This window comes from Hibiscus syriacus, unplaced genomic scaffold, assembly GCF_006381635.1.
Source record: "Hibiscus syriacus cultivar Baekdansim isolate YM2019G1 unplaced genomic scaffold, ASM638163v2 tig00112293_pilon, whole genome shotgun sequence".
Taxonomy (NCBI): Eukaryota; Viridiplantae; Streptophyta; class Magnoliopsida; order Malvales; family Malvaceae; genus Hibiscus; species Hibiscus syriacus.
The window spans coordinates 965,627-991,039 of NW_024063296.1; the positions used below are offsets into that span (position 1 = coordinate 965,627).

A 25,413-nucleotide genomic window follows, 5' to 3' on the forward strand; every position below is an offset into this window, starting at 1 on the left:
GTTATTTATTTTTTTCCGCTACTTTCCTCCCCGCCCCGGTCCACCATCGTCTCTCCTGCTCTGGGTCTGAAGCAACTTCAACGTACTTGAAGGGAGCTCAGATCCCTAATTATCGGTAATTTGCTTCTACCTATGTCGTACATTTTTTAAACTTTTTGATATCACAGTTATTTGATTCTAGTGCCGAAGAATGCTGGAAATGAGGTTTTGATTTTAACTTCATGCGTTTGTAAGTGTGGATTGTTTATTTTTGTGTGAAATTTTGTGTTTCTATTATGAATTTTTTACTTAGATATGCTTTGGTTTAATTTTTGGTACATTGTTTGCTTGTCAGCTTGGTAGTTCTTTTTTTAGGGTTGATAATTAGGTATTTTCTTATTTGTTTTGTTCATTAAAATATCTATATATGTAACTGTATGCCTTTGTTTCGTGCGCTTGGAGCGAAATTTGATTCAAAGTTATTCATCAGTTTGAGGAACATGTATGAAAACCTTTAGTTTGTAGTTGCTTGATGGTAGATATGTTAGTTAATATGTCTTATGCATTAAGTTTCAGCGTCTAGGGTAATTTTTAGCTTTAATCCTGTCATTCTCTTCCCGCTTTTGTAGATTCTGTACAGTATGGTGACTGGATATTTTGATAAAAGTTTCAAGATTTACGAATGTCGATTCAATGTTCTGAGTTAATCTGTGTTGTTGGATGTTTTCGTGATGCATATTTTCCTACTTTCTCCTGTCCATTTGATTGCTGTTCTGAGTTTATTTACTGTGCCATTATCCAAACGGGTCTTTTGGGGGTACTTGTCACTTTTGAATTAAACTCCATGCCGGTTTATTGACTCAAATGTTTTCTTGTCATGATCAGAGTGATTTTTCTTCTTGACCGTTTCCTCCGTCTCTCTGTAGTATGTTATTTTATCATTCAGTGTTTCCTGTGCCACGTATAGGTGACTGTGCTAATTGCGCAAACTTATGCAATCATGATCCATTAAGAGACATACACTTATGAAGTATGCTCGCTGCATTTTCATTTCACATGCATGCCTATTTTATGCATGAAACTCTTTTAATTAAATGAACACCGAGACAAGCAAAATGATCGGTTGTTTATTTTAATTTGTAGTTTGCCTTCTTTTATATGTGGGTTGGTGGGGAGCAATTTTTCCTTTTTTATCAATTTCATTGTGCGCACGTGTTTTACATTTTAAATGAATTCGTGCACAGTCTTTTTTATGTTTTTGTTTTTCTCTAGCTGGAAGTTTCCCCATATATGGTAGGTACTTAGGCTGGGGAAGAAAATTTCTATATAGAAGTAGATTTACAGAACCAATATGCTGCTCAAATCAATGTCGGTTGAATTTATTGATAACTGTGTTTCTTCGTAATCTCTCCCCTCACTTTGATAATTTTTTTTTCACTTTTTAGCCTATGGAACTTTATCTATATTGAAATAAGTTTCTCGTGTCAAGTATGTTAGCATGTGCACTTTTTTTTCATGTTGCTGCTAGTGCAACTGTAGGTTTGACAGTAGCTACGAGTGAATGTCTCTCCCTATGTTGCTCTGACTCTTAATTTTTCTTGAAATACCCATGTCTGGCACATTTCAGGACATGAATATGGGGATATGATTCTCCAAATACGTGGAAAGCCATAGAAAAAAAAATTGAACTCACTTGTCATGAGTATACCAATTTTGGACAGTAAGAGCCGAGTCTGATTAAGATAGTTATCTCATGCATTGAAGAATATAATCAAGTTGGATGTATTAGTTGCTTAATGCCATGTGGATATTACCACCTCCACAGTGCCCACATATTATAATGTGAGGACTTGTTTAGTCTTTTCTTGGCATTTCATAATTAGCTGACCTTATTCCCATATGTAATGGGGTAAGGGGGAGGTAGGATAGTAGGCTGCCCCCAACGCCAGGTTGAGAGCAGCTTCCGTAGGAGACCTCCGAATTATGAAATGCCTTCCGTGGGACTCGATCCCATGACCCCAAGGCATTTCATAAATATATCTAAAAACCCGCTTCTTTGTGTCGACATGATTTCATATTATCAGTAATCTTTGGCACAAACAGAAGAGTAGATTTTTTGCTGGAAACCATTTTGTAAAAGATTTGAGTATCAAACTCTAATTACATGTCAGTAATCTATTTTTTCTGCTTTTTAATTTTGACATATCTTCAATATAAAAATTCACAATTTTATTATTTCATTTATGTTAACTTCGTTTCTGGTATTTCTTTTAAGTAGCCTCTCTTTAAAGTTCATTCCAAATTAATTAAATTGTTAATGGTGACCTGATTGAAAAAGTTCTTGAAGACCATGCTATTTCTTTGATAGTTTGGAACTTATTCTTCATTTCTTCTTGGTTTTTGCAATTACTAAGGTGACTGCTACTTGTTAGGTACTACAATCTGATAATTATTAAGAAAAGTGATTCTGGTCATTAAGATCATCTGAGATTAAAAAGTATTTGTAAGATGATGAGAGAAAGGATCTTCAAGTGACACCAAGGCTTAGGTTGGCCTTGCATTATGATCGGAAGTTTCAATTTGGTGCAAATTTTATGTAAAGAAGGTGAACCTGGTTATGCAATGAGTACAAATTCATTGCAATCAGAATCTTTGACCACAGTTTTGCCTTATCTGGCATATTGTTTGTGGTTAAAAGTGGTTTCTCTGGTGGAATAACAAATATTTTCTGTTTGACGCTAGACTTTAATGCTATATCTATTCCTATTTCTTATAAACTTTAATAAGTTCTATTTTTTTATTGTTAATAGACCTAGATTTGCTTTGGTTACCTTGTATAAGCTTTGGTGCTGCAAAGTAAATATAGTTGTTTTAGATATGCTTTAATTAATTGATATTATAATGGCTCAACAATACAAAGGGGAGAAAAGACTACAATTCTTCAATCTCTTCTGCAGATTTTGAACAAGCCCTAGGTTTTGGTTTTGCACCGTGTTGATGTTTTCTTATGAATTTTGGTAATTCCTGTTTTTATTGTTTAATTCATTCAACAGCTGTGCACAGGTTATGCAAGTGAATTGTAGTTTTGGTACTTAGTCTTCAAATTACATGGATTTTTGTTTCTTGCAGAAGATGAGTAGCTTGGCTGAGAGGCTCCGGGTTAGATCAGAACGAAAGCCAATTTACAATTTGGATGAATCAGATGATGATGCAGATTTTGTGTCTGGAAGATCTCGTAAAAATGAGGAGAAGTTAGAAAAGATTGTCAGAGATGATGCGGTCAGCCACTTTTTATTTGTGATATTTGTTTTTATGTTTCCAGTAAAAGAATTACCTCTAATTTGGATAGCTTTTCTTCCTGTCCGTATTTAATCAGATTTAATCTTCATCTAGTCTATGTTGTGGAAATTCAGTCTTTCTGTTGTGAAAAGTGCTGATTCCTTGCATAAAACAATGTTGGCATTCCGTTACTCTCTTTAATTTATGTTTTTGTTCGTTCAAATTTATAACAGAGTTTGAGTCAGAATGTATGTTAGTAAGGAACGTTGATGTATTAAGACCCCTGTATTGATAAATAATAAACTTTGAGGTACTCTTTTCCTCCTTCCGCTTTTTGCTAAAATACTTCCGGGTGTTTTAGCAATTATGAAGGGGTTTTTTTAATTAGACCTCCAATTCTTATAATTTTTTTTATAGATATGGAACATTGAAACGGTTCTTTGTAATTTGTTTTACTACCCATTTACCATTTTAATGATTAAAATCACAGAAAGAAAACTCCTGTCAAGCCTGTGGGGAGACTGAGAATCTCTTGAGTTGTGCCACATGTACTTATGCATATCATCCGAAGTGCTTACTTCCTCCATTGAAAGCTCCTTCTCTTCATGACAACTGGAGATGCCCTGAATGCGTATGATTAAATAGTGCTTTCTGATATTGTTACTACCTCTATATATTGGACTTCTGTGAACCGTTCACAGCAGCTTAGAGTTACCTTATTTTGCTTGCAGGTTAGCCCTCTGAATGACATTGACAAGATATTGGATTGCGAAATGCGTCCTACTGTGGCTGATGATAATGATGCTTCCAATACGGGTTCAAAGCAAATATTTGTGAAACAGTATCTTGTAAAGTGGAAGGGGTTATCTATTTGCATTGCACTTGGTAATTTTCAGATTAATTACGTTTATATATTGTTTGTAGCGAACATTAACTATATCATGGTGATGTTAGGGTACCTGAGAAGGAGTTCCTAAAAGCTTTCAAGTCCAATCCTCGTTTAAGGACAAAGGTGAACAACTTCCATAGACAAATGGCATCAAAGAATATCTCCGAAGATGACTTTGTTGCCATTAGACCTGAGTGGACTACAGTTGATCGAATTCTTGCTTGCAGGTTCACCTATCTAATAACATTTTCTTATGTGTACAGGCATATGCATGTTATACATGTATATCGTAGTTCTTTGTCCTTGATTTTGGTCATCTGATTTCACTTATGTGAGGCATATGCATGTTATACATGTATATCGTAGTTCTTTGTCCTTGATTTTGGTCATCTGATTTCAATAATCATCTTCATGCACATGTTCATCTGTTCTGGATATTTATTTACTTTACTGTTTGTGAATCTGGCTTGGTGTTTTTGTGCCATGCTTTAAGCTTTGTTTCTGGTTCAGTAGCTAATGTATCATTGGAATGTCTGTTATGGATACTGACTTCTTCAGGGGAGGTGAGGATGAGAAGGAATACCTTGTTAAATATATAAAGAACTTCCTTATGATGAATGTTATTGGGAGGTTGAATCAGACATATCTGCATTTCAACCTGAAATTGAGAGATTTAATAAAATTAGGTCCAGATCTCGTAAATCTGCTAGTCAGCAAAAAAGCAGCCTTCAAGATGCTGTTGAGTGCAAGAAAAAATCAAAGGAATTTCAGCAGTGTGAACATAGTCCCGAGTTTCTTTCTGGAGGTACATTCCATTTCTTTTTCTCTGTAATCTTGCACTTGTCTGAGTATGTCACACAGTCGGTTATTATTAATTACTAAAATCATTTTAATTACAATCTAGGCACATTGCACCCTTACCAGCTTGAAGGATTGAACTTCTTGCGTTTTTCTTGGTCCAAACAAACACATGTAATTCTTGCCGATGAAATGGGCCTTGGTAAGTCCTGTTTGCAAGCAGATTGCTTTTTGAAGGACTTTTAGCTTATATCTTATATAATGGGTTTCAAATGCTTTGTCTTGTTTGCTTGTAGGTAAAACGATCCAGAGTATTGCTTTCTTAGCATCTCTTTTTGAAGAGAAGATTGCTCCTCATTTGGTAGTAGCACCTCTTTCAACATTACGGAATTGGGAACGGGAGTTTGCAACATGGGCTCCCCAAATGAATGTTGTATGTACATGAAAAATATAAAATTACCAATTACGATTCCTTATATGTGCTATTTTAATCAAGAATAGTATGATGCAGGTTATGTATGTAGGTTCTTCCCAAGCTCGTGCAGTAATAAGGGAGTATGAATTTTATCATCCTAAAAAGGGTCATAAGAAGATCAAGAAAAAGAAAATCTGGCCAAATTGTTAGTGAAAGCAAACGAGATAAGATAAAATTTGATGTTCTTTTAACGTCATATGAGATGATTAACTTGGACACAGCATCATTGAAGCCAATAAAATGGGAGTGCATGGTATATCTTGGAGCTCACTGAGTCTGTTCAGTGGTTTTTTTAGTGAGTTTTTGCTCATACATGATTCACTGTGTAGATCGTTGATGAAGGACATCGGCTCAAGAATAAGGATTCAAAATTGTTTCTTTCATTGAAACAGTATACCAGTTACCACCGCACTCTTTTGACTGGAACCCCTCTTCAGGTTTGTTCTTTGTTTTGGTATTACATTAGAGATCTTGAAAGTTATCACAAATAACATTAAAATTTGTTAAAATTTTTCAATGAATCAAAAACATGTTTACCTTAGTGGCACAATTATTTGCACGTTATTCCTTTCATACCATGTTTTGCTATATAATATCTTTTAATGTCTCAATATGAATGCTGCTCTCCTAGCCTTTTATTTATCTCTTCTATTTTCTGATTATCATCTAACCTAAAAACCAGTAAACTCTTATGAGAAAATTTATGAATTTAAAAGTTTGATGTTAAGATAATAGTACACACAGTGTGCCTTGCATACGAAAGGCGTGCGCCTTGTGCCTAGGCTCTAGGGACCTTTTGCGTCTCGATGCGCCTTGCGCCCTTAAAAACCAAGGTTAAGAAATAAAGTCAGTCTTCTCTTTTGTAAATTGTAAGTAGGAGTTGCTAACCATTGAACTTAAAATATGTCTGAAGAACCTTGTACTTTCCAAATGAAGTGAAAGATTGTTTACAATAAAGGTTCATATTAAGCGGTTCCTTGAATGACTTTGTTTCTGTTTATATTCTGGCCCATAATTCTCTCATAAGGATGCAGGAAGCTTACTAAGTTTGTTCTAGTTCTGGCTTTTCGTTGCTGATTCTTAACCTTTATCATTATTTCAGTCTTTTTGTTTTGTGTTTTTCTTCTTTCTCTATTTTTTGTGATTATCTCAGAATTTACATGCACACATTTTATATATGATATTTTGATTTATGACTTACTCGTGGACATTTGTTTGATTCTAGAACATCTGGATGAACTTTTCATGCTAATGCACTTTCTAGATGCTGGAAAGGTCAGTATCATTTAGTTATATGGAATATGGATTTTTATTAAAGTTCCTGAAAGATTTTAAAGTTTTTTTAGCATTTTCTAAAGAATTTTTCTGGTTCACGTATATGTAGTTCGGAAGTTAGAAGAGTTCCAAGAGGAATTTAAGGATATTAGTCAGGAGGAGCAGATTTCAAGGCTTCATACATGTTGTCCCACATCTCCTTAGAAGTATGTATCTTAAGCTTTTACACAGGATCATTTGCACTATTGTCTTGTTTATTTGCTTCTTTTTCTAACTTATGCAAAGAATGTAGTACTTCTAAAGGCTTTGACTTCAATACCCTCATATCCTGTGGACAACAATTTTTGTTTGTTCAACTGTTCCCATAAAGCAACGCAGGCTATTTTTCTTTGGCTTTCTTCTTCAATCTTCTTCTTTTTTTTTTGCCCCTTCAGTGGCTTTGGTTTATAGGGAGAGTATTTTTATTCGTGTAGACTTGCTAAAGCTATATTTCTCGAATCCATATTTTGTGTATTTATGCTATTTGGCTGCTCAGTGGGCTCCTTTCCTACGGAGTATCTTGGCCTACCTTTAGGTGCAAAGAAAATTCTGAATTCTTGGGATCCAGTTTTTACAGAATTTTAATAAGAAATTAGCTGGTTGGAAAGCCTCTTCATTATCAATGGCGGGCAGATTGGTGCTTCTAAAATCGGTGGTATCGTCGCTACCGATTTTTTCCTGTCTATTTTTAAAATGTCGTTCAAAGTTAGGCAGAAGGTTAATTCATTGATGGCTAACTTTCTTTGGGGGGAAGGATCAATAAAGTCGTATTCACTGGGTTATTGGCAGTCAGTTTGTAAACCTTTGGAAGACTTGAGAATTTTGGATTTGAACATCACTATTAGAGCTTTGTTGGATAAATGGGTGTGGAAATTTGCAAATGAAAAAGAATCCCTATGGAAAAAGATGATGTGCAGCAACACAACGTTAGCAACTTATCCCTGTCAATTAGCAATGTAGTTTCATCTCAAGATTCATGGATTTGGAAAGGAATTGTGAACAATTATTTGAAAAATGATGATATTGGAGGATGTTTGAGGTCTCATACTAGGACTCAATTGGGAAATGGCAAGTATATTTCGTTCTGGAATGATGTTTGGGTCAATGACACCCTTGAAAATTCAATTTCCCAAGATCTTTGCATTATCAAATAATAAAAGGGGTAAGGTGGCTGATTTTGATAGCTTCGATTTAAATGGTTGGGTGGAATGTTCAAACTAGAAGGAACTTATTTGATTGGGAATTGAACCAATGGGTCGAATTAATGTCAACACTAAATTGTTTGATTTAACTGATTCAATGGAGGACTTCTTTTCTTGGTCTGGGAAGGGGGATGGTCTGTTCTCGGTGAAATCCTGCAGGTTGGCACTACAAATAATCTTGGAGTTTGTTTTTTACTGGAAAAATGGGTTTGGTCAGGTTTGGCTCCTCCAAGAGTGGAAACCTTTCTTTGGCAAGTCTCACACCAAAAATTGACAGTCAAATGGAGCTGAGGAAAAGGGGGGTTCCTTTGGAAGACATTCTGTGGCCACTTTGTCAAAAGAACGAGGAACAATCCAACATCTTTTCATCTCCTGTTCAGTTGCAGGGGATCTTTGGAACATATTTTCAGGTTGTGGGACATATCAACTTTGCCTCTGATCCACATATTTGCTAAGTTAATGGTTTGAATTAAGGGCTAATTCGTACATATGGAAATTCATCCCGGGAGTAGTTCTTTGGTCTATTTGGGAAAGCAAGGAATCAATTGTTTTTATATATGAGTCTTGATATAACCTCTCTCTTCTTCATAATCAGATTAGGTTGGCTAAATGGTTTCTAGCTAAGTTCCCCCATGTTCAAAACAAGTTGATTTGTTGGTAGGGGACCCCTCTCTTGCAAACAGGAGTTGAAAGCTATTAAAAAAGGCATTGACATTTTTCTATCATCAGATTGGCTTTGAAGGGAAGACTGATTTTAGAGAGTGACTAAATCTGTAATAGATGGATTTTGTGCCTAATTCTGCTCCGACTTCTTCAGTTCCCTTGCTATGGATATTGTGTCCTTAGTATTAGAGAGGGCGGTTATTATTAGATTGATACCTTGGGGCTGTAATTGGGAGGTTGATAAATTAGCTAAGGAGGGGATCGGTTGATTGTAAGGGTATTTTTCTAGAGAGCTTTAATGGTTTTTGTTTAATCTGCTATCCTAAGTGTATTGGTGTAATTTAATGTACTAGTTTTATATATAATAAATTAGCTAAGGAGGGGATCGGTTGATTGTAAGGGGTATTTTTCTAGAGAGCTTTAATGGTTTTTGTTTAATCTGCTGTCCTAAGTGTATTGGTGTAATTTAATGTACTAGTTTTCTATATAAAATTGAGGCACTCTTTCCTCCTTCCGCTAGTTGCTCCTTTTAGAGTCAACTAAGAGGGAGGTTTTAATGAGGCTACTTCCTATCAAAAAAATATTTTGGGTATTTACCGTTTGCTGAAATAGTGGGTACTGTTATTTATGAATGCAGGGGTGAAGAAGGATGTCATGAAGAAACTTCCTCCAAAAAGAACTCATTTTACGCGTTGATTTAAGTAGCAAACAGAAAGAATATTACAAGGCGATTTTGACTCGTAATTATCAATACTTACCCGACGTGGTGGTGCACAAGTAATAAACTTCTCTTCTTGCATACATTTGTTGCAGGGCGGGTTGCCCAACTAGTTAGCTGACATTAGTTTTTGTCCTGGATTATATCTCTAATCAATGTGGTTATGGAGTTGCGGAAGCTATGCTGTCATCCTTATATGTTTAGAAGTGGTTTGAACCAGTTATCGAAGATGCAAAAGAAGCTCACAAGTAACACATATGTTTGCTTTTTGCTAAAGTTTCTTTTTATTATCATAATTTTTGTCATTTTTCTTCATCTTCTACTATTGAAACTATTCTTCTGAATTTTGTACTGATCCAGTAAATGTCTCCATCTTCTGCTTTTACCTTTTTCTTTATGGCTTTACAGACTGTTCCTGGAATCTTCTGGGAAATTGCAAACTGTTGGACAGATGATGATAAAAGCTTAAGAGCAGGACATAGAGTTCTTATATATTCACAATTCCAGCACATGTTGGACTATTGGAGGATTACTGTACTTACAAGGTATTATTTGCATTAGCATGAAGATTTTATGGTTAAATTGTTGGCTCGCTGACAAATGAGGAAGTTTACTGATTATTGGTGCCCCTATATATTTTCAGAATGGCAATATGAACGTATAGATGGAAAGGTTGGTGGAGCTGAGAGGCAGATCCGCATAGATCGGTTTAATGCCAAAAATTCTTCCCGGTTTTGCTTTTTGCTTTCTACTAGAGCTGGTGGTTATAAATCTCGCGAATCCGCATAGATCGGTTTAATGCCAAAAATTCTTCCCGGTTTTGCTTTTTGCTTTCTACTAGAGCTGGTGGCTTGGGTATAAATCTCGCGACTGCAGATACGGTCATCATTTATGATAGGTCAAGCAATTACCCTCTTATATATCCTTTCTGTTTTCTGTTCCTGCTTTTTTATTTTTTTGTTGTTGTGGGTTTATATAATTGAAATGCATTCTTCCATAATTGTTCATTGGTTTATTTTTATACTTTATTTAAGTAGGATAAATCTTGACTGCTAGGTAAGATTAACTTTTTGTCTAGGAATTGGGATTAGAGCATAAAGAAACAGTAAGGAAGTGTTATCATAGATGATGGATAAAGACAGTCTGCGAAGATGGAAGGACTTGATTCTCAAATTTAATGTAAAAGTCTTAGCAACTCAGTAAATTGCATATTGTGTTGTGAATGCAAGACGCATAGCTCGAATGATCAAGAACCAGAAACCTGATATTGCCCTTACAATACCATGTGACAGAATATTAGGTTTCGTATTGTAGAGCGAATGATCACGAAATATTAGGTTTCTTTTGGTGACTTTCAGTTTGCTTATTTGTTCATATAATATTTTAAGGTTTAGGTATATTACATGCTCCCTTTGGTTTTTGTTCAATTGAAAAGTCAAAATGTGGGTCTTGCCTCTACAGTGATTGGAATCCGCATGCTGATTTACAAGCAATGGCTAGAGCTCATCGACTTGGCCAAACGAATAAGGTTCAAGTTGATTCCTTGATTTCTATAAGGCAAGCCATTTTCTCTCTCTTTTACTGTTTCTTATGAAGAGTATTTGTGTTATAGGTGATGATTTATCGGCTCATAACTCGAGGATCCATTGAAGAAAGAATGATGCAGATGACTAAGAAGAAAATGGTTTTGGAGCATCTTGTTGTTGGGAGACTGAAGGCTCAAAATATTAATCAGGTACTTCTGATTTATCACATAACAGTTTATAAAAGGACTCAGAGATTAACTAATTTGTGGGCTAGGATGCTAGGTATGAGGTTATAATGATTACATGGTTCAAGAAGGATCTAACTTACCTAGCTTTAAATAGTATTTTCATATATTATTGAAATAAATTTCAAGACTTCACAAGATTTGATCCAATGTGCAATGTAATATGAGAACTTTGATTTGGTGCAATGTGAACATGAAACTTTGATTTGTACACTTAAAATTGTACCATGTAGGTATGGTGTTAGTAGCATGTCAAATCAAATCAAAATTAATGTTTCATGTATACAATTGCACAAATCAAAATTCCTGTGTTATATTGCCCATTGGATTGAAGTTCGTGTGTAGTTTTGGGATTTATCCCTATATTATTATGCTGGAATAAAATGGGTTTAAAAAAAATTGAACCCTTAAATAAATAGATTGCTGAAGAATGACAACATGGTTGGGTTTGATATGAAAGTTCATTGTCATTTGGGATATCCCAACCAATTTGGAAATGCATTTGTCCTTGCTAATTGTCTATGTAGTGTCAATAAACCAATATAGTGTGTTGTGAATTCTTGAAATTCCAACCCTCTCTTTCTCATGCACATTCTATTGAATGGAATTGTAATTTTTTTTTGGTGTCTATTGGGAGATGTTGGGTTAGCATTGAGTTTATTGTCAGATCTTGCTTCCTCTCCAGAAAGAAAGAGTTACCATCATGTAGCTGGATTTTTAATTTGTTATTATTTACTTTAGGAAGAGTTAGATGACATCATCAGATATGGCTCGAAGGAACTATTTGCTGATGAAAATGATGAATCAGGAAAGTCCCGCCAAATTCATTATGATGCTGCTGCTATTGATAGGTAATCCATTATTCAATATTGTTGCTACATCTTGATTGATGGCCTCTGCCGATTTAAAGTTAATTTCTCGGTTTTATTTTCCCCTTTTTTAGATTACTTGATCGTGATCAAGTTGGTGATGAAGAGGCTTCAGGATGATGAAGAGGAAGATGGATTTTGAAGGCTTTCAAGGTTTGGTTTATTTTTAAATCTTAATTTCTTTGTATTATTTTTTACTGGCTGATGAACTAATATGGCTTGCAATTATTCACTTCTTGAATTACCAAATTTAGGCTTGACACAAATATGACCTGATACATGTTAATTGATTTTCTTCCCCGGAATTCTCATCATTAAAATCCAAATTTAGCACATTTAAAGTAAGCATTTTTTTTTTTGGAAGAAATAGTTCTTACCTGTGTGCATCCTTGGCATATTGGTCTGATTTTTTTGGAGTGCCAAAATCTAGTGATTATGGACTCTGCCTTTTATGGCATTTTGTTAAGCATAATATCTAGACTAATAGAATTATTCAGTGCAGTGATAGTTTACTGGGCTCTTGAGGGTTTCAGTGGTGGATTTGAGTGATGAGACTTGCCTATTATTTGTCCAAGATATTTTACTTTGGGAATTAATCGGCACCTCATGATAGTCTGACTCTGTGCCATATATGTAAGGCTATTTATTTCTCCATGGGTCCAGTTACTTTAGGGCAGCAACATAAATTTAAAAAAATGGCAATGAAAGAGAGTGTCAGAGAGAAAGGGAGAGAGAGAGAGAGTGCCATAGGCGGCCAGTCCTCCGGTGAGGAATGGACGGCGTTTGTCAACTTTCTGAGTAAGAGGGTAACTTGGCGAACACTAAAGGAAATCTTTCAACAACATGGTAGCGTTATTAGGGTCTACATTCCGAGTAGCTCCACCAAGCAGAAATATAGAAACTACACGTTCGCTTTCGTTTAGTTTGAGGAAGATGGGTTGATGAAAGCGATAGCAAATGTGAATGGTATTTGGATAGATGGTAAGAAAGTCTCAGTTGGTGTAGCTAAGTACCAAAGCAGAGGTCCAGGCAAGAGGATAGAGATGTCAGAAGAGTAGAAGGTAAATTGAAAATAGGAACGACTTCGAGAAGAAGACCAAGGTCAGTGTCGATCAGTAAATTGAGGGATGAGAGAACATATAAGGATGCGCTGGTCTCTTATGATGAGCAAAGGGAAGTTCAGGGGAACAAAGAGTTTAAGGAGGGTCGTCCAGGAGAGAAAGAAGGACTGAGGAATGTATGGGAGATGCATATCCCATTAGATGAGTATGATTGGGTTAAAATCATTGACTGGAATTATTAAATCCCAGTTTGATTTGGAATTAGTGGAGAAGGGGCTGGCTAGCGATGGAATCATAGTCAGGGGAGCTAAATGGGGCTATACATGGAACTCTTGTATCTAACTTTCGACTCAGTGGAAGAATTAGAAAAGGCAAGGACGAGCAGAGGGAGGAACTGTTGTTTTGGTTTGATTGGCTTGATCCGCTTATGAGCGAAGAAGGTGTTGTTGGCTTTTTGCTCAGTTGAATTGGTTGGAATTCCTTTATTATGTTGGAACGAATCTTTCTTGGAAAGTTACTTTCAAAGTGGGGGAAGCTGGTCTGTATTCATGAGTCGACAATCAAAAGGGAGGATATGGCGGTGGCAAGAGCTCTACTGAAGGTGGCCAGTCCGTTCGACATACAGGAATTTGTTAATATGGGTTCGTATGGGCGTTCTTTCAAGGTTAAAATTAATTTGGGATCGGTTAGTATCAAACAGGAAAGCTTTGCAGTAAAAAAATCTATGGTGGCCGGAGATGGTGTGTACAGTAACGACGCTCAACCAGAGGAGGAAGATGATAACCATTCAGTCGGAGTTGGTAATCTGGATTTGATAGCTAAGGATTCTAGGGATACAGATGTCAGATGGTGGTAGGGGAAAACTGTACATCTATGGTAGGCGGCAAAGGGGAAGAGCATTTATTGTCGCAGGAACTACAAGGTCAAACTAGTGGTGCTATGATGTCAGACCAGATGGGATTGAATTTAAAAGGGGATTATCGAGGTCTTGGTTTAAGAGATGATTTTATAGTTGAAAGTGTGGCAGCCCAATCTGTGGACTCGAGTGAGGACAACCCATTTTCTTTTATTGGGCCTGGGGTTAATCTAACCAATTTGGGGTTCGGATAAATCAAATGTGCAAAAAACGGCTAATGATCCTTCTTATCTATTCCCAAATCCAATTCCTGGTGGGGTCGTCGTTAGGATACAACCAGTACATAGAGAAGATCCTAACAAGTCCAATGAGGTTTGATTGATGGAGGAACATTCCTGAACAAAGAAGCTAGTAGTGAGGAAGGTATAGAGGAGAGGTTAGGAAGAAAAGTCGATTCACATGGGCAGGAATCAAGGGAGTGGATGTTATAAGGAGCCTCATACTATTGGCCTTAGTAGCTGGAGTCCTTTCAATCACCTGTCTAGGTCTGCATTTGGGAGGGTGGAAGAGAGGGCCTGTATCCAGAGTGTAGAAGATCCAGAGAAAGAAAGGTGTGGTTTAATCCATGCAGAGAAAAGGGTCAATGTTTCCACTGGAGGTGTCTGATCACAATAGGTCTAGAATATTCCTACCTCGAGTATTTTACCTATTACTAATATATCGGGGAGAAGCCCGATTGGGACCCAAGATGATGATGGTTCTAGTCAGAATTCGGATGTAGTTCGGTCACAGCTTCCCCGAGGAGATGGTGAGGGTGTTAAAGGGAATAAGCCTGGATCAAAAGCAAGGATTGGTATTAGAAGAAGAAAAGGATACTGATTAGGGAAGCACTGGACGTGGCTAGTATCCCTACTGTGTATTCTCCAAATTTTTCCTTATTTTAGAAGAAGCGCTGGCTACATGGGAAGTCAGTAAATTGCTTGGGATCTCATTCAAAGAGGGGAAGAAGGCCTTTTTGGATAAAATAATTAATATGGAGAAAGGTTTGGCTGATCGTGGGGAAGGGGTGGTTCCGGGGGAGTAGGGATCTCTCGGCTGCTTTGCTTTGAGGTTTTGTTTCCATAGATATATACATGGTAAAGATGAAGATTATTTCTTGGAACATAAGGGTATCCGAAAAAAGGAAAAATCTAGAGTCGTAGCTACTATGGTCAGGAATTATAAACCAGGCATTCTTCTCATTCAAGAAACAAAGCTGGAAAAATGTTCTCAGGCTATTAGGAGAAGGATAGGTGGAAGTATTCTAATAGTTGGATTGTCATTCCAGCTGTGGGTCTGCAGGAGATTAATGGTGTTGTGGAATGATAAGGATTTGAAGTTACAAATAGACATTTAAGCATCAGATTCATAGCTGTCTTTGGAAGTTTTAAGATTCATGTGATAAATGTGATTATTAATGTATATGGTCCAAGTATTGATGCTGAAAAGGAGGATTTTTTCAGGGAATTGCTGAATTTGTCACTGCTCAAACAGATCAGTTTGCATTGGGGTGATTTTAATGTGTATTTGATCCGACAGAGAAGATAGGAATGTCCCAGAATTGGTTTTCTATAGCTATTCTAAGAAATTTCCTTAATCATACTATTTAATCGATCTACCTATGGTTGGGGGAAGGTTCACTTCGTGTAATAATAGAGAAGCCTCTACTGGGTCTTGGATAGGTTCCTAATTTCTGGGGATTTTCTGATAGTTTTCCTAATGTTCTGCAAAGCCTGTTACCGAGGTCTTATCTGATCATAATCCGTTTGTTTGGAGGAAAAAACTGTTGATTGGGGCCCCAAACCATTCAGATTTTTTAACTATCTTCTAGAGGAAAAAGGGTTGAGGATATAGTTAATCATCCTGATGTTTTAAAGCTCAGCTGGACTCTCCAACAGACTGGGGGCAGAAGTTCAATGGATTTGAGTTGTATAGGATCGAAGAAGATCTGGTTCCAAAATCAAGCTGGATTAAAGATGGGGATAGCACTAGATCATTATGCTAAACAGAGTAGGAGAAATGAAAATAGTTTGAAGATCAATGGTTTGAAGTTGCAGATCCGATCTATTAAGTTGCATATGCGGGCTTTTTAAGGAATCTATAGTTCTATGTCAACGCTGGGTGTAGAGGATTATCCTGGAGTTTGCTATGCTATCAGGGTTCCAATCTTTAAAACTGAGGAGCAGTTCACGGAACAAGAAATATGGCAAGCGATAGCTTCTTCGGATAGTCTAAAGCACCAGGACCAGATGCTTTACCATGGCTTCTTCAAGAAATGTGGTCGGGTTTAAAGGAACATGTATTGAAGTTTTTCCAGGATTTTTACATAGGTAGAAAAGGAACACGGAGTTAATCACGCGTTTATTACACTCATTCCGAAGAAGACTAATCCGGAAAGTGTGGAGGATTTTAGACCAATCAGCCTTGTAGGTAGTTTATACAAGATTCTCTCAAAAGTATTATCTAAAAGGTTGAGTGGCTGTGTTGGCGACATAATAAGTCAATCCCAATTTGCTTTTATTCCGGGAGACAGTTATTGGATTGCGCCTTCATTGCGAACGAAGGTATTGATTTCTGGAGAAACAAGGACTACAAGGGGTAGTTTTTAAAGTGACTTCCGAAGAGCATACGACACTGTGGATGGCCTATTTTGTTAGAGCAATGAAAGAAATGGATTTGGAACAGATGGTCATCGTGGATTACTCAATGTCTGTACAGCTTCTATTTCGATTCTTGTTAACGGGTCACCTTCTGAGGAGTTGCAATGGAAAAAGGTCTTAGACAAGGCTGCAGTCTTTCTCCACTTTTGTTCAACATTATAGGCGAGATGCTACACTTGATGCTTTCTAAAGCAATCGAGAGGGGTTATTCCAGGGTATTATTATGGGGAATTCTGAAATTCTACCAGGGTCCCATCTACAATTCGCTGATGATTTAATAATTTTTTGTCAAGCCTTATCAGATCAAGAATGTAAAAAGGGTGCTGAGGATCTTTAGCATTATGACAGGTTTACACCTCAATTAGCAAAGAGTAAGCTGTTCGGTATCAATTTGGAAGAGGGAGTGTTATCGGATTGGGCAGAACAAGTGGGTTGTTCAGTTGGTTTCTACCTACAGAATACTTGGGACTTCCTTGGGAGCTAGGAAAAACACAGAGGCTCTATGGGATCCGGTCTTTAAGAATTTTAGTTCCAAACTTGCGGGGTGGAAAGGTCTGTCTGTTTGGCTGGGAGGACAGTTCTGTTGAAGTCGTGCTAACCTCTTTGCCGATTTCTTTCTATCTCTTTCAAAATGCGTGCAATATCGGAAAGAAGCTTAATCCTTAATGGCTAACTTCTTTGGGGTGAGAAGGGGGATAAGCGGAGGATTCATGGGTAAATTGGAACACGATTTGCAGGCCTTTGAACTGTGTGGACTAGGGTCCTTGATTTCTTACTAACCGGCTTACTAGGCAAGTGGGTGTGAAATTTGCCATGACAAAAACTCTCTCTGGAAATCTGTGTTGTAGTAAGCAAAAGATCAGTTGAACACTATGTCTATTGGAAAGGTTACTTCTCCGAAATCTCATGGATCTTGAGAGGCATTGCTAATAATTTTCTAAGAATGATTCGGTAGGGAACTTTCTTAGATTGAATTCGAAGCTGCAGTAGGTAATGGAATCAATTTCTTTTTGGAATGATGTTTGGGCTGATGAGGTCCCTCTAAAATAATTTTCCTAGAATCTATGTGCTTTCCATTAATAAAGGGGGGGAGATTGTTGAGTTTGGCAGCTATGGACCGAGTGGTTGGGAGTGGAATGTCCAAACTAGAAGGAATCTGAGTGATTGGGAATGGACCAGTGGTTAGCTTTGATGACAAAAATAAAGGATGTCAAATTGTCAGAGCTGGTGGAGGACTTCTTTTGGTCTGCTAGTGGAGATGGACTGTTTTCGTTAAATCATGCAGAAAAACATTGGCTCGGAGGTAGGGAGTAATGATGTGTGGCTACAAGGAGTTTGGAAGGGTTTGCTCCACCGAGTGGAAGCTTTTCTATGGCAACTTGCACATCAGAATTGGCAGTTAAGGCTGAGTTGGTTAAGAGAGAGTTTCTTTAGGGGAAGATACAGTGTCCTTTCTGCAAGATTCAGGAGGAAACAGTTCAACACTTATTTATTTCCTGTATTGTGTTGGAATTTGGAATAAAATAGCTAGCTTTGGGATATTTCGTTTGTTCTTCCCAAGACCCTGCTTTGCTTAGTTCCTGGGGTGAGTTGAGGGGAAACTCGACGATATGGAAGTTTATTCCAGGTGTTCTTTGGTCAATCTGGAAAGCCAGGAATGCTATAGTGTTCGAAGGTTCTAACTGTACAGCATGTCTCTGTTCTTTACAGTTAGATTCAGGCTATCAAATGGTTTTAGCCAAGTTTCCTACGGTTAATATTCAGGAGGATTTGCTGATTGGTAATCCATCTCTAGCAGATGGGTTTTCTCTACTTAGTCAAAGTTGGTCATAATCTGCGTTGGATTCCCCCCTGTGATTTTTAAGATGAACGTTGATGGAGCTGTTAGGCTTGGAGGCTCGGGTGGAGGTATAGGAGGTATATTGAGAGATTCAGAGTGTTGCACGCTTTGACTTTTCAGAGAAAGTAGACCAAGTTACTCCTCCGCTAGCTGAATTAAAGGCTATTAAAAGGGGTATTGAAATTTTTCTGGCTTCAGTTTGGGTTTCTGTTGGGAGATGATTGTTGAGAGTGATTGCAAGTCGGTAGTGGAATGGATTAAATCACCGGCTTTGGCTCCTGTTTTCTACTTGTCTTTGGTTAATCAGATTTTGACTCTTTCAAATGGCAAGGTTCATTCAGTGAGGTGGATTCCAAGAGCGAGCAATGGGGAGGCTGATAGCTTAGCTAAGAAAGGGATAGGTTGACTGTAAGGACCTGTCACTGGATTTTTTGGTCCAGCGAGAAGGTCTATTAGAAAATTGTTGTTAAGTTTTATGGGATGTATTGTGGTGTAGTGTTTAAATCTTATGTAAGATTATATTATCAATAAAGTTTTTAAGGCACTCTTTTCCTCCTTCCGCTGATTAAGGAGCTTACCACTAAGTTCCTTTAATCAAGAAGGGGGTTTTTAACGAGGCCTTCCATTCCTATCAAAAAAAAAAGTTACTTTAGGGCAGCTATCTGTCAAAATTTTATTGCCCTTTTCGAAGGTTGGGTTTCTCAATTACAGGCAACTGCAACATGCTATGCCTTAGCCTGTGCCATATATGTAAGGCTCATTTTTTCTCCATGGGTCCAGTTATGCTAGAGCAACCATCTACCAATATTTGCATTACATACTGCTCTTGCCTGTATTTTAGAAATCAAACATTTTAAAAGGGAAATAGAATTTTGAAGGTCAGTTACATGAATTGGTGATTTAATGAAATCTGTTCCAATGGAAAAATTGGAGCTGACATTATCATTGGGTCGTTTTGTTTGTTCTTTGTATACTGTTTATTGATAAGAATTGGATGTACACCTGGTTTGGATGTATTTGGGATGTAGCATATCCACTTTTCGTGATTTTCAATGAATGACATTTAAAACAGTGGTAGGTATAAGTCTGAAATGGTAATGTTCTGAGCAAGTCTGACCTATCATTATTCAATTGGCTTTCTTGGACTGCCAACTACAGAACCTTACCATGTAATGGTTGATGTTGCAAATTTGTTGAATCACGCAGTCTCTCCTTTTCAGACTCTTTCATATTTCAGTGTCTTTCGGTTTACTAAAGAAAAAGAACCGCTGGTGTTTGCTGCAGGTAGCTAATTTTGAATATAAGGAAGAGGAAGAAGCTGTTGCAGAGGAAGAAATTCAAAAAGTGACCATGGAGAATAACAATACCATGAACAATTCTGAAAGAGCAAGTTACTGGGAAGAGTTGTTACGAGACAAATACGAAGTTCAAAAGGTGAGGAGTTCATGCTCTAGGAAAAGGAAAGAGAAGCCGTAAGCAGGTATGTATTATGGCATAATGGCAAAGCTCACAATTTGATTGAGTCAGATATTGATTTATTTGAGGTGTCTCAGGAGTTGATGACTTAGCCCCACTCTGCTTATTGATTTTTTGGTTACTAATGTTGTTGCGATACTTATTGATTTCCTAGCTTTATCTTGGGAAGATTTGTTTTCTATTCTCTTTTTGCTAAGACTACAACCCTAATTTCTATAGATGGTCTCTGTCGAGGATGATGACCTTGCTGGTTTGGAAGGTGTAAGCTCTGATGGCGAGGATGATAACTTTGAAGCTGAACTGACTGATGGTGATACAACTTCATCTGGAACTCAATCTGGTAGAAGGCCTTACAGGAAGAGAAATCGTGGTATGTTTTGTCTGTCCTCAAAGGGTGTTGATGCTTTGATGGCCATTATTTATTCATACAGCAGTCATGATTTCTCCAACTTCTAATCATTGCAGTGGATAGTACGGAGCCAATTCCTCTAATGGAAGGTGAAGGAAAGTCATTTAGGGTGCTTGGTTTCAATCAGAGTCAGAGGGCTGCATTGTGTTCAGATTTTGATGAGGTTAGTCTTTCCATATTATTTTGCGTTATTAATGGAGATAATTTCCTCTCCCTTTCTTTATGTGGGTGAATGTATTACTTTCCTTTAATATTCCAAGCGTCATCGTGTTATTTTGATCATGATTATTTTATTGCATCAGGTTTGGGGTTGGGGACTATGACTGGAAGGAGTTTACACCTCGTTTGAAACAGAAGTCTTATGAAGAAATAAGAGAGTATGCAGAGTGGCTTTATTCTTATTTTGTTTTCTTGTCAGATATGTATATTATAGCTGTTTTAAACATTTAATGGTTAATTCTCATTTACGTGTTATTTTTAATGGTTTGAATGATATGTGTGTCATTGGAGTTCGTCTAAAATATGGTTTGGGAATACTTAATTTCCTGCACTTTGGTGTGCTTTACAATGGGTGGTTTTCTGAATTTGTGCTAGCATGAATGCAGTTTATGCTTTCTTGACCTCTTTCTCTTCTAATGCTTGGTTCAAGAACATTTGATCAGTTTTTTAAGTCCATTATTGCAATTTGCTTGTTCAGATTTCTTTCCAGCTGTACTTTTATTGCATGTTGAGAGCATGAGAATAGAAAGTATTCATTTATGGTCCTTTTTCTCTATATTATTTTCAGATATGGGTTTCTTTTCTTGACTCATATTGCTGAAGAGTTGACCGACTCTCCAACATTTTCAGGTGATTGATCAATGCTGCAGAGCATTAAATTTTTTTTAATTTTTTTTAGTACTTTACCTTCAATTTTGTCTCTTCCCTGTTTGACATCTGCAATATATATATTTGGCTGTAGATGGTGTTCCCAAAGAAGGTCTCAGAATTCCAGATGTACTAGTGAGGATATCTGTTCTGCTTTTACTAAGTAAGAAGGTAAGCTTGCCAATTTGGATTCTTGGAGCTTGATTCTGCTTGGACAGAAAATTGGTTTACATCATCTTAATTTTAAACTATCCTTGTGCGTTTCTGAAGGATACTTCAGAGTTAGTGTTTTGTGCAACCAAAACAATATGGGAGAATTGAAAGTGATTTTAGTTAAATTACCTGTGAGATTGGTCCATTGGAATATTATATATCGTCTTGTTATGTCTATGTTTGAAAAAACAGGTTAAGACTGCCTCAGAACAGCCTGGAACCCCTCTTTTTACCAATGACATTATCATGCGCCATCCAGCATTGAAGGGTGGGAAATTTTGGAAAGAGGAACACGATTTGTTGTTACTGGGTGCTGTTCTAAAGTAAGTATCGCTGAATTTGTTGGACATACACTAATGGCTGCACTTATTTTTCCAATGTTTTTTGTTTTTCTTTTTTTATTGTAGTTATTGAAATATTGGTCTGGGTTATTGGAAAATTGATGTTTTTGACTCGATATTTTTTCAAAGGTGTCTCTAATAGGAGAGACATGAGTGAGAAAGGTAGAGAGAGAAGTAGAGAGCGGGTGACAGGTCGTTCTTCTTCCGATAAAGAATGGACTGTTTTCGTAGACAATCTTAGTAAGAGAGTTACTAGAAGAGAGTTAAGAGAGATCTTCGATATTTATGGTCGTGTTTTAAGGGTCTATATTCCAAGTTTTATGGTGAAACCAAATTATAAGTCATCAACGTTTGCCTTTGTGCAATATGCGATGGAGGAAGGTTGTAGAAGAGCGATTCAGAACGTCAATGGAACGCTGATAGATGGGAAGAGAGTCTCAGTGGGGGTTGCAAAGTATCAGAAGGAAAGGAGAAGAGCAACTGATGACAAAAAGTTCCAGGTGAAAGGCAACAAGCATGTGCGAGGGGAGGAAGGTAGGCAGCAGGTGGTAATGGGAAAGCCGAGCAGCCCGAGGGATGGCAGAACGTATAAGGAGGTGGTGAATGTAGAGGTAAGAGCGGAGCACGATAGAGCGGGAATTAAGGGAGGACAAAATTTGAAAGCAAATGGGCTAAGGAACGTATGGGATATGCACATTCCTTCTGAAGATTCAAGTTGGGTGAAGAATTCTTTAACGGGGGTTTTGAAATATCCCCGTCATCTGATATGGTGAAAAAGGCCCTGGCGAAGGAGGGTTATGAGGTCAAATAGTAAGCTGGGGTTATGTTAAGAATGCTTGTATCGTTATATTCAGTTCTAATGAAGATTTCTTAAAGGCTTGGTCGTCCAGTAGAGAGAAGTTGTTCCTCTGGTTTAAGTGGTTATCTCCATTGTTAAACGAAGAAGGAGTTCCACTGGCGTACTGCTTGGTAGAGTTGGTGGGGCTACCATTTCTTAGTTGGTCTGCACCTTTTCTGGAGAAACTTGCAGGAATGTGGGGAGAGCTTGTGAGTATCATGGAGGAGACAAGGAATAGAGATGATCTTTCTTCAGCGAGATTACTGTTAAGGGTAGCAAGTCCTTTTGATATACCCGAATATACTTATGTAGGGTCATATGGAAGATCTTTTAAAGTCATAATAAATACGGGACAGAAGTGCAACAATTTCCAAGCTGGAATCGGAGAGGAGCTGTAGAAGTATTTTGATGATGGGAGTAGTGATGATTTTTCGAAGGAGGATGAAGGAGTCAACTCAGAGAAGGAAGAAGACAAGTGGGAGAAGTCAGCAGAGGAAGTAGGGTCAAAGGTGGACACGTGGTTACAGCAGGGTCAAGAAAGTGGGAGGTTAAAAGGTGGCGGGGAACAATCTCTGAAACATAAGTCCCACACGAAACCTATCATTAATGGGTTGTCAGAAAATTTTGAATTTGAATTTGAGTCTAATTCCTATAGAGATTTTGCGGGGCTAGGGCTGCGAAAGGAAGTGGATCAGTTACATCCAGCCCAATCTGATTCTAATGGGGAATCATCTTCTCCAGTCTCTAAAATAATTCCTGTTGGGCCTGCTGTTAAAATTAAGTGGGATGGGCTGGATAAACAAAATAAGTTCCAGTCTCTTTATGATTTAATGGAGGATGATAGTTGCAATATTCCAGAAGAGGATAATGGGGAAGGCCAGGGTGATGAAATTTCTGCTCGTGGTAAGATAGCAGAAGGAAGTTTCATGCAGGAGGATAATAATGGAGGATTTATGAAGAGCTCTAAAAGTTGGAAAATGGGACATTCAAATTATGCTTGTCTGTCAATTAGAAGTGCACCCGGTGGTAGGAGAAAGAGGTCGATATGCTAGAGTCTATAGAAGGTCAAGAAATAGACGAATTGGTTAGATGCAAATAACGAAACAGAATTATTTTGTTCAGGTTAATCTGAATCAAGGACAGAAGGCAAATGAAAGCAGATATTTTCAGCAGAATTTTTCAGAATATAGGGGAATTGGTCAGGAAGAGGATATCAATTGTTCATTAGATGTTCCGAAGACTCCGAATGTCCCATTAATTGGCAGTAATCATTCAGAGAGTCTGGCAGCAGCTCCTTACACTGCTTCAGGGTCTCGATTTAATAAAAGAAGGAAGAGAAGAGCTCTAATCAGTGAAGCTTTGGAAATGGTGAATATTTCTACTGCTTCTTCATCTCTTTTCTCGAAGCTGGTAGAGGAAGCAATGGCCACATGGGAAGTGTGTCAGATGTTAGGTATTTCTTTTAAGGAAGGGAGGAAGGCTTTTATTGATAAAATTGTGAGTCTTGAAAAGGGTTTGGAGGTAGGAAAGGGAAGGTGATATGCTGGTTTGCAGGGTATATTTTTGGTGTTTGGTTTTGAAGTCAGTATATGCAGAAATTTAGTATCCTTACTTGGAACATTAGAGGTTTAGGGAGGAAGGAAAAATCTTTAGCAGTGGCAAGGCAAGTTAAGAAGTTAAAACCTGTTATGATTTTTATTCAAGAATCTAAACTTGACCAGTGTCATGCGTCGATCTTAAGGAGGATTGGAGGAAATTTGCTGAAGGGAGTGGTGGTTTCTCCTGCACAGGGGTCTAAGGGTGGTTTGATTAGTATGTGGAATGAAAACGTTTTCAATGTCACTATCCAGCATGTTCATAGTAGGTTTATAGCATTAGTGGGGAATTTTTTGAATGGCCAAAAGGAGTTTGTCTTCATTAATGTCTATGGACCTGTTATTGAAGCTGATAAGGAGGAATTCTTTGGGGAGCTGCTGAGTTATGTTAGTTTGACGAATTTGCCAGTTTGTATTGGGGGTGATTTCAATGTGTATCTTGTTCCGGAAGAAAAGCAAGGGAGATCACAAAATTGGCATGCTATTGAAACTCTTAGATCATTTATACAACAAGCTAACCTTATGGATCTGCCTATGTCAGGAGGAACTTTCACCTGGTGCAGTAATAGAGAGTTGTCAACATGGGTTAGACTAGATCGATTTCTAATTTGTGGCAGATTTTTGAACAGCTTTCCTAGGATTTCACAATGCCTTTTACCAAAATCAATTTCAGATCATAATCCGGTCTTGCTGGAGGATGTTAGTCACAATTGGGGCCCCAAACCCTTTAGGCTATTTAATTTTCTGTTAGAGGAGAAGGTTTGATGATTTGGTTGAAGGTTGTGTGGTTGATGAGAAGAAGAAGAGGAATAGAGGGGGGATTTTCAGGTTGTTACAAAACGCGAAGAAGAAGATCAGAAATTGGCCTGGCAGCAGTCATTTAGGGCTATCAGACTCCATTTCGCTGCTTGAAGTTAAAATAAATGAATTGGATTTAAAGTCACAAGGTGGAATGTTATCTAAGGGGGAATGGGATCAGTTGATTGATTCAAAAATGAGCTGTGGAGATTGTTAAGGATCGAAGAAAGCATTTGGTGGCAGAATTCAAGAAATAGATGGATCAAAAACGGAGACAAAAATACGAGGTTTTTTTCACCTTACTGCTATGAAAAGAATAGTGTTAACACTATTCATTCTCTGAAAATTGAAGGGGTGGTAATTTCGGATCCAGTTAAGATAAAAAACAGTGTTTATGAGTTTTTCAGGACTGCATACAACACAAAAGCGGCTTTTGAGGTTGAGGGTCTAGATTTTGATTTTA

The 25,413-nt window shown here is 37.5% G+C and overlaps 3 protein-coding genes across 4 annotated transcripts in view; all 3 read left to right on the top strand.

The window, feature by feature from the left end:
• Positions 1-14,634, top strand: LOC120177536 (CHD3-type chromatin-remodeling factor PICKLE-like). 2 transcript variants are annotated; one of them, XR_005521426.1, is made up of 10 exons: positions 1-115; positions 3,109-3,258; positions 3,749-3,889; positions 3,990-4,143; positions 4,213-4,374; positions 4,706-4,952; positions 5,052-5,147; positions 5,242-5,378; positions 5,457-5,673; positions 5,750-5,851. XR_005521426.1 is itself a non-coding variant. In XM_039183651.1 (7 exons), the coding sequence occupies exons 2-5, from the start codon at positions 3,112-3,114 to the stop codon at positions 4,233-4,235; spliced, it is 465 nt and encodes a 154-aa protein (XP_039039582.1). In that variant the 5' UTR covers positions 7-115; positions 3,109-3,111; the 3' UTR covers positions 4,236-4,374; positions 4,706-4,710; positions 14,623-14,634. The 2 variants fall into 2 exon arrangements, 1 of the variants encoding a protein (XP_039039582.1); XM_039183651.1 differs by lacking the exons at positions 5,052-5,147; positions 5,242-5,378; positions 5,457-5,673; positions 5,750-5,851 and adding an exon at positions 14,623-14,634 and having other exon boundaries at positions 7-115; positions 4,706-4,710.
• LOC120177553 (CHD3-type chromatin-remodeling factor PICKLE-like) lies at positions 9,975-12,077 on the top strand. Its single transcript, XM_039183663.1, has 6 exons — positions 9,975-10,077; positions 10,164-10,215; positions 10,779-10,845; positions 10,930-11,052; positions 11,830-11,939; positions 12,032-12,077. Exons 3-6 carry the CDS (start codon positions 10,810-10,812, stop codon positions 12,075-12,077), a joined length of 315 nt encoding a protein of 104 aa, XP_039039594.1. The 5' UTR covers positions 9,975-10,077; positions 10,164-10,215; positions 10,779-10,809.
• LOC120177535 (CHD3-type chromatin-remodeling factor PICKLE-like) overlaps positions 12,072-25,413 on the top strand; it is a 17,959-nt gene continuing 4,617 nt past the window's right edge. Inside the window, exons 1-8 of the mRNA XM_039183650.1 lie at positions 12,072-12,110; positions 19,698-19,893; positions 20,109-20,259; positions 20,355-20,461; positions 20,601-20,675; positions 21,086-21,147; positions 21,260-21,336; positions 21,571-21,701. Of these exons, the coding sequence (XP_039039581.1) occupies positions 20,457-20,461; positions 20,601-20,675; positions 21,086-21,147; positions 21,260-21,336; positions 21,571-21,701 (350 nt within the window). The 5' untranslated portion in view covers positions 12,072-12,110; positions 19,698-19,893; positions 20,109-20,259; positions 20,355-20,456. The remainder of the gene's footprint in view (positions 12,111-19,697; positions 19,894-20,108; positions 20,260-20,354; positions 20,462-20,600; positions 20,676-21,085; positions 21,148-21,259; positions 21,337-21,570; positions 21,702-25,413) is intronic.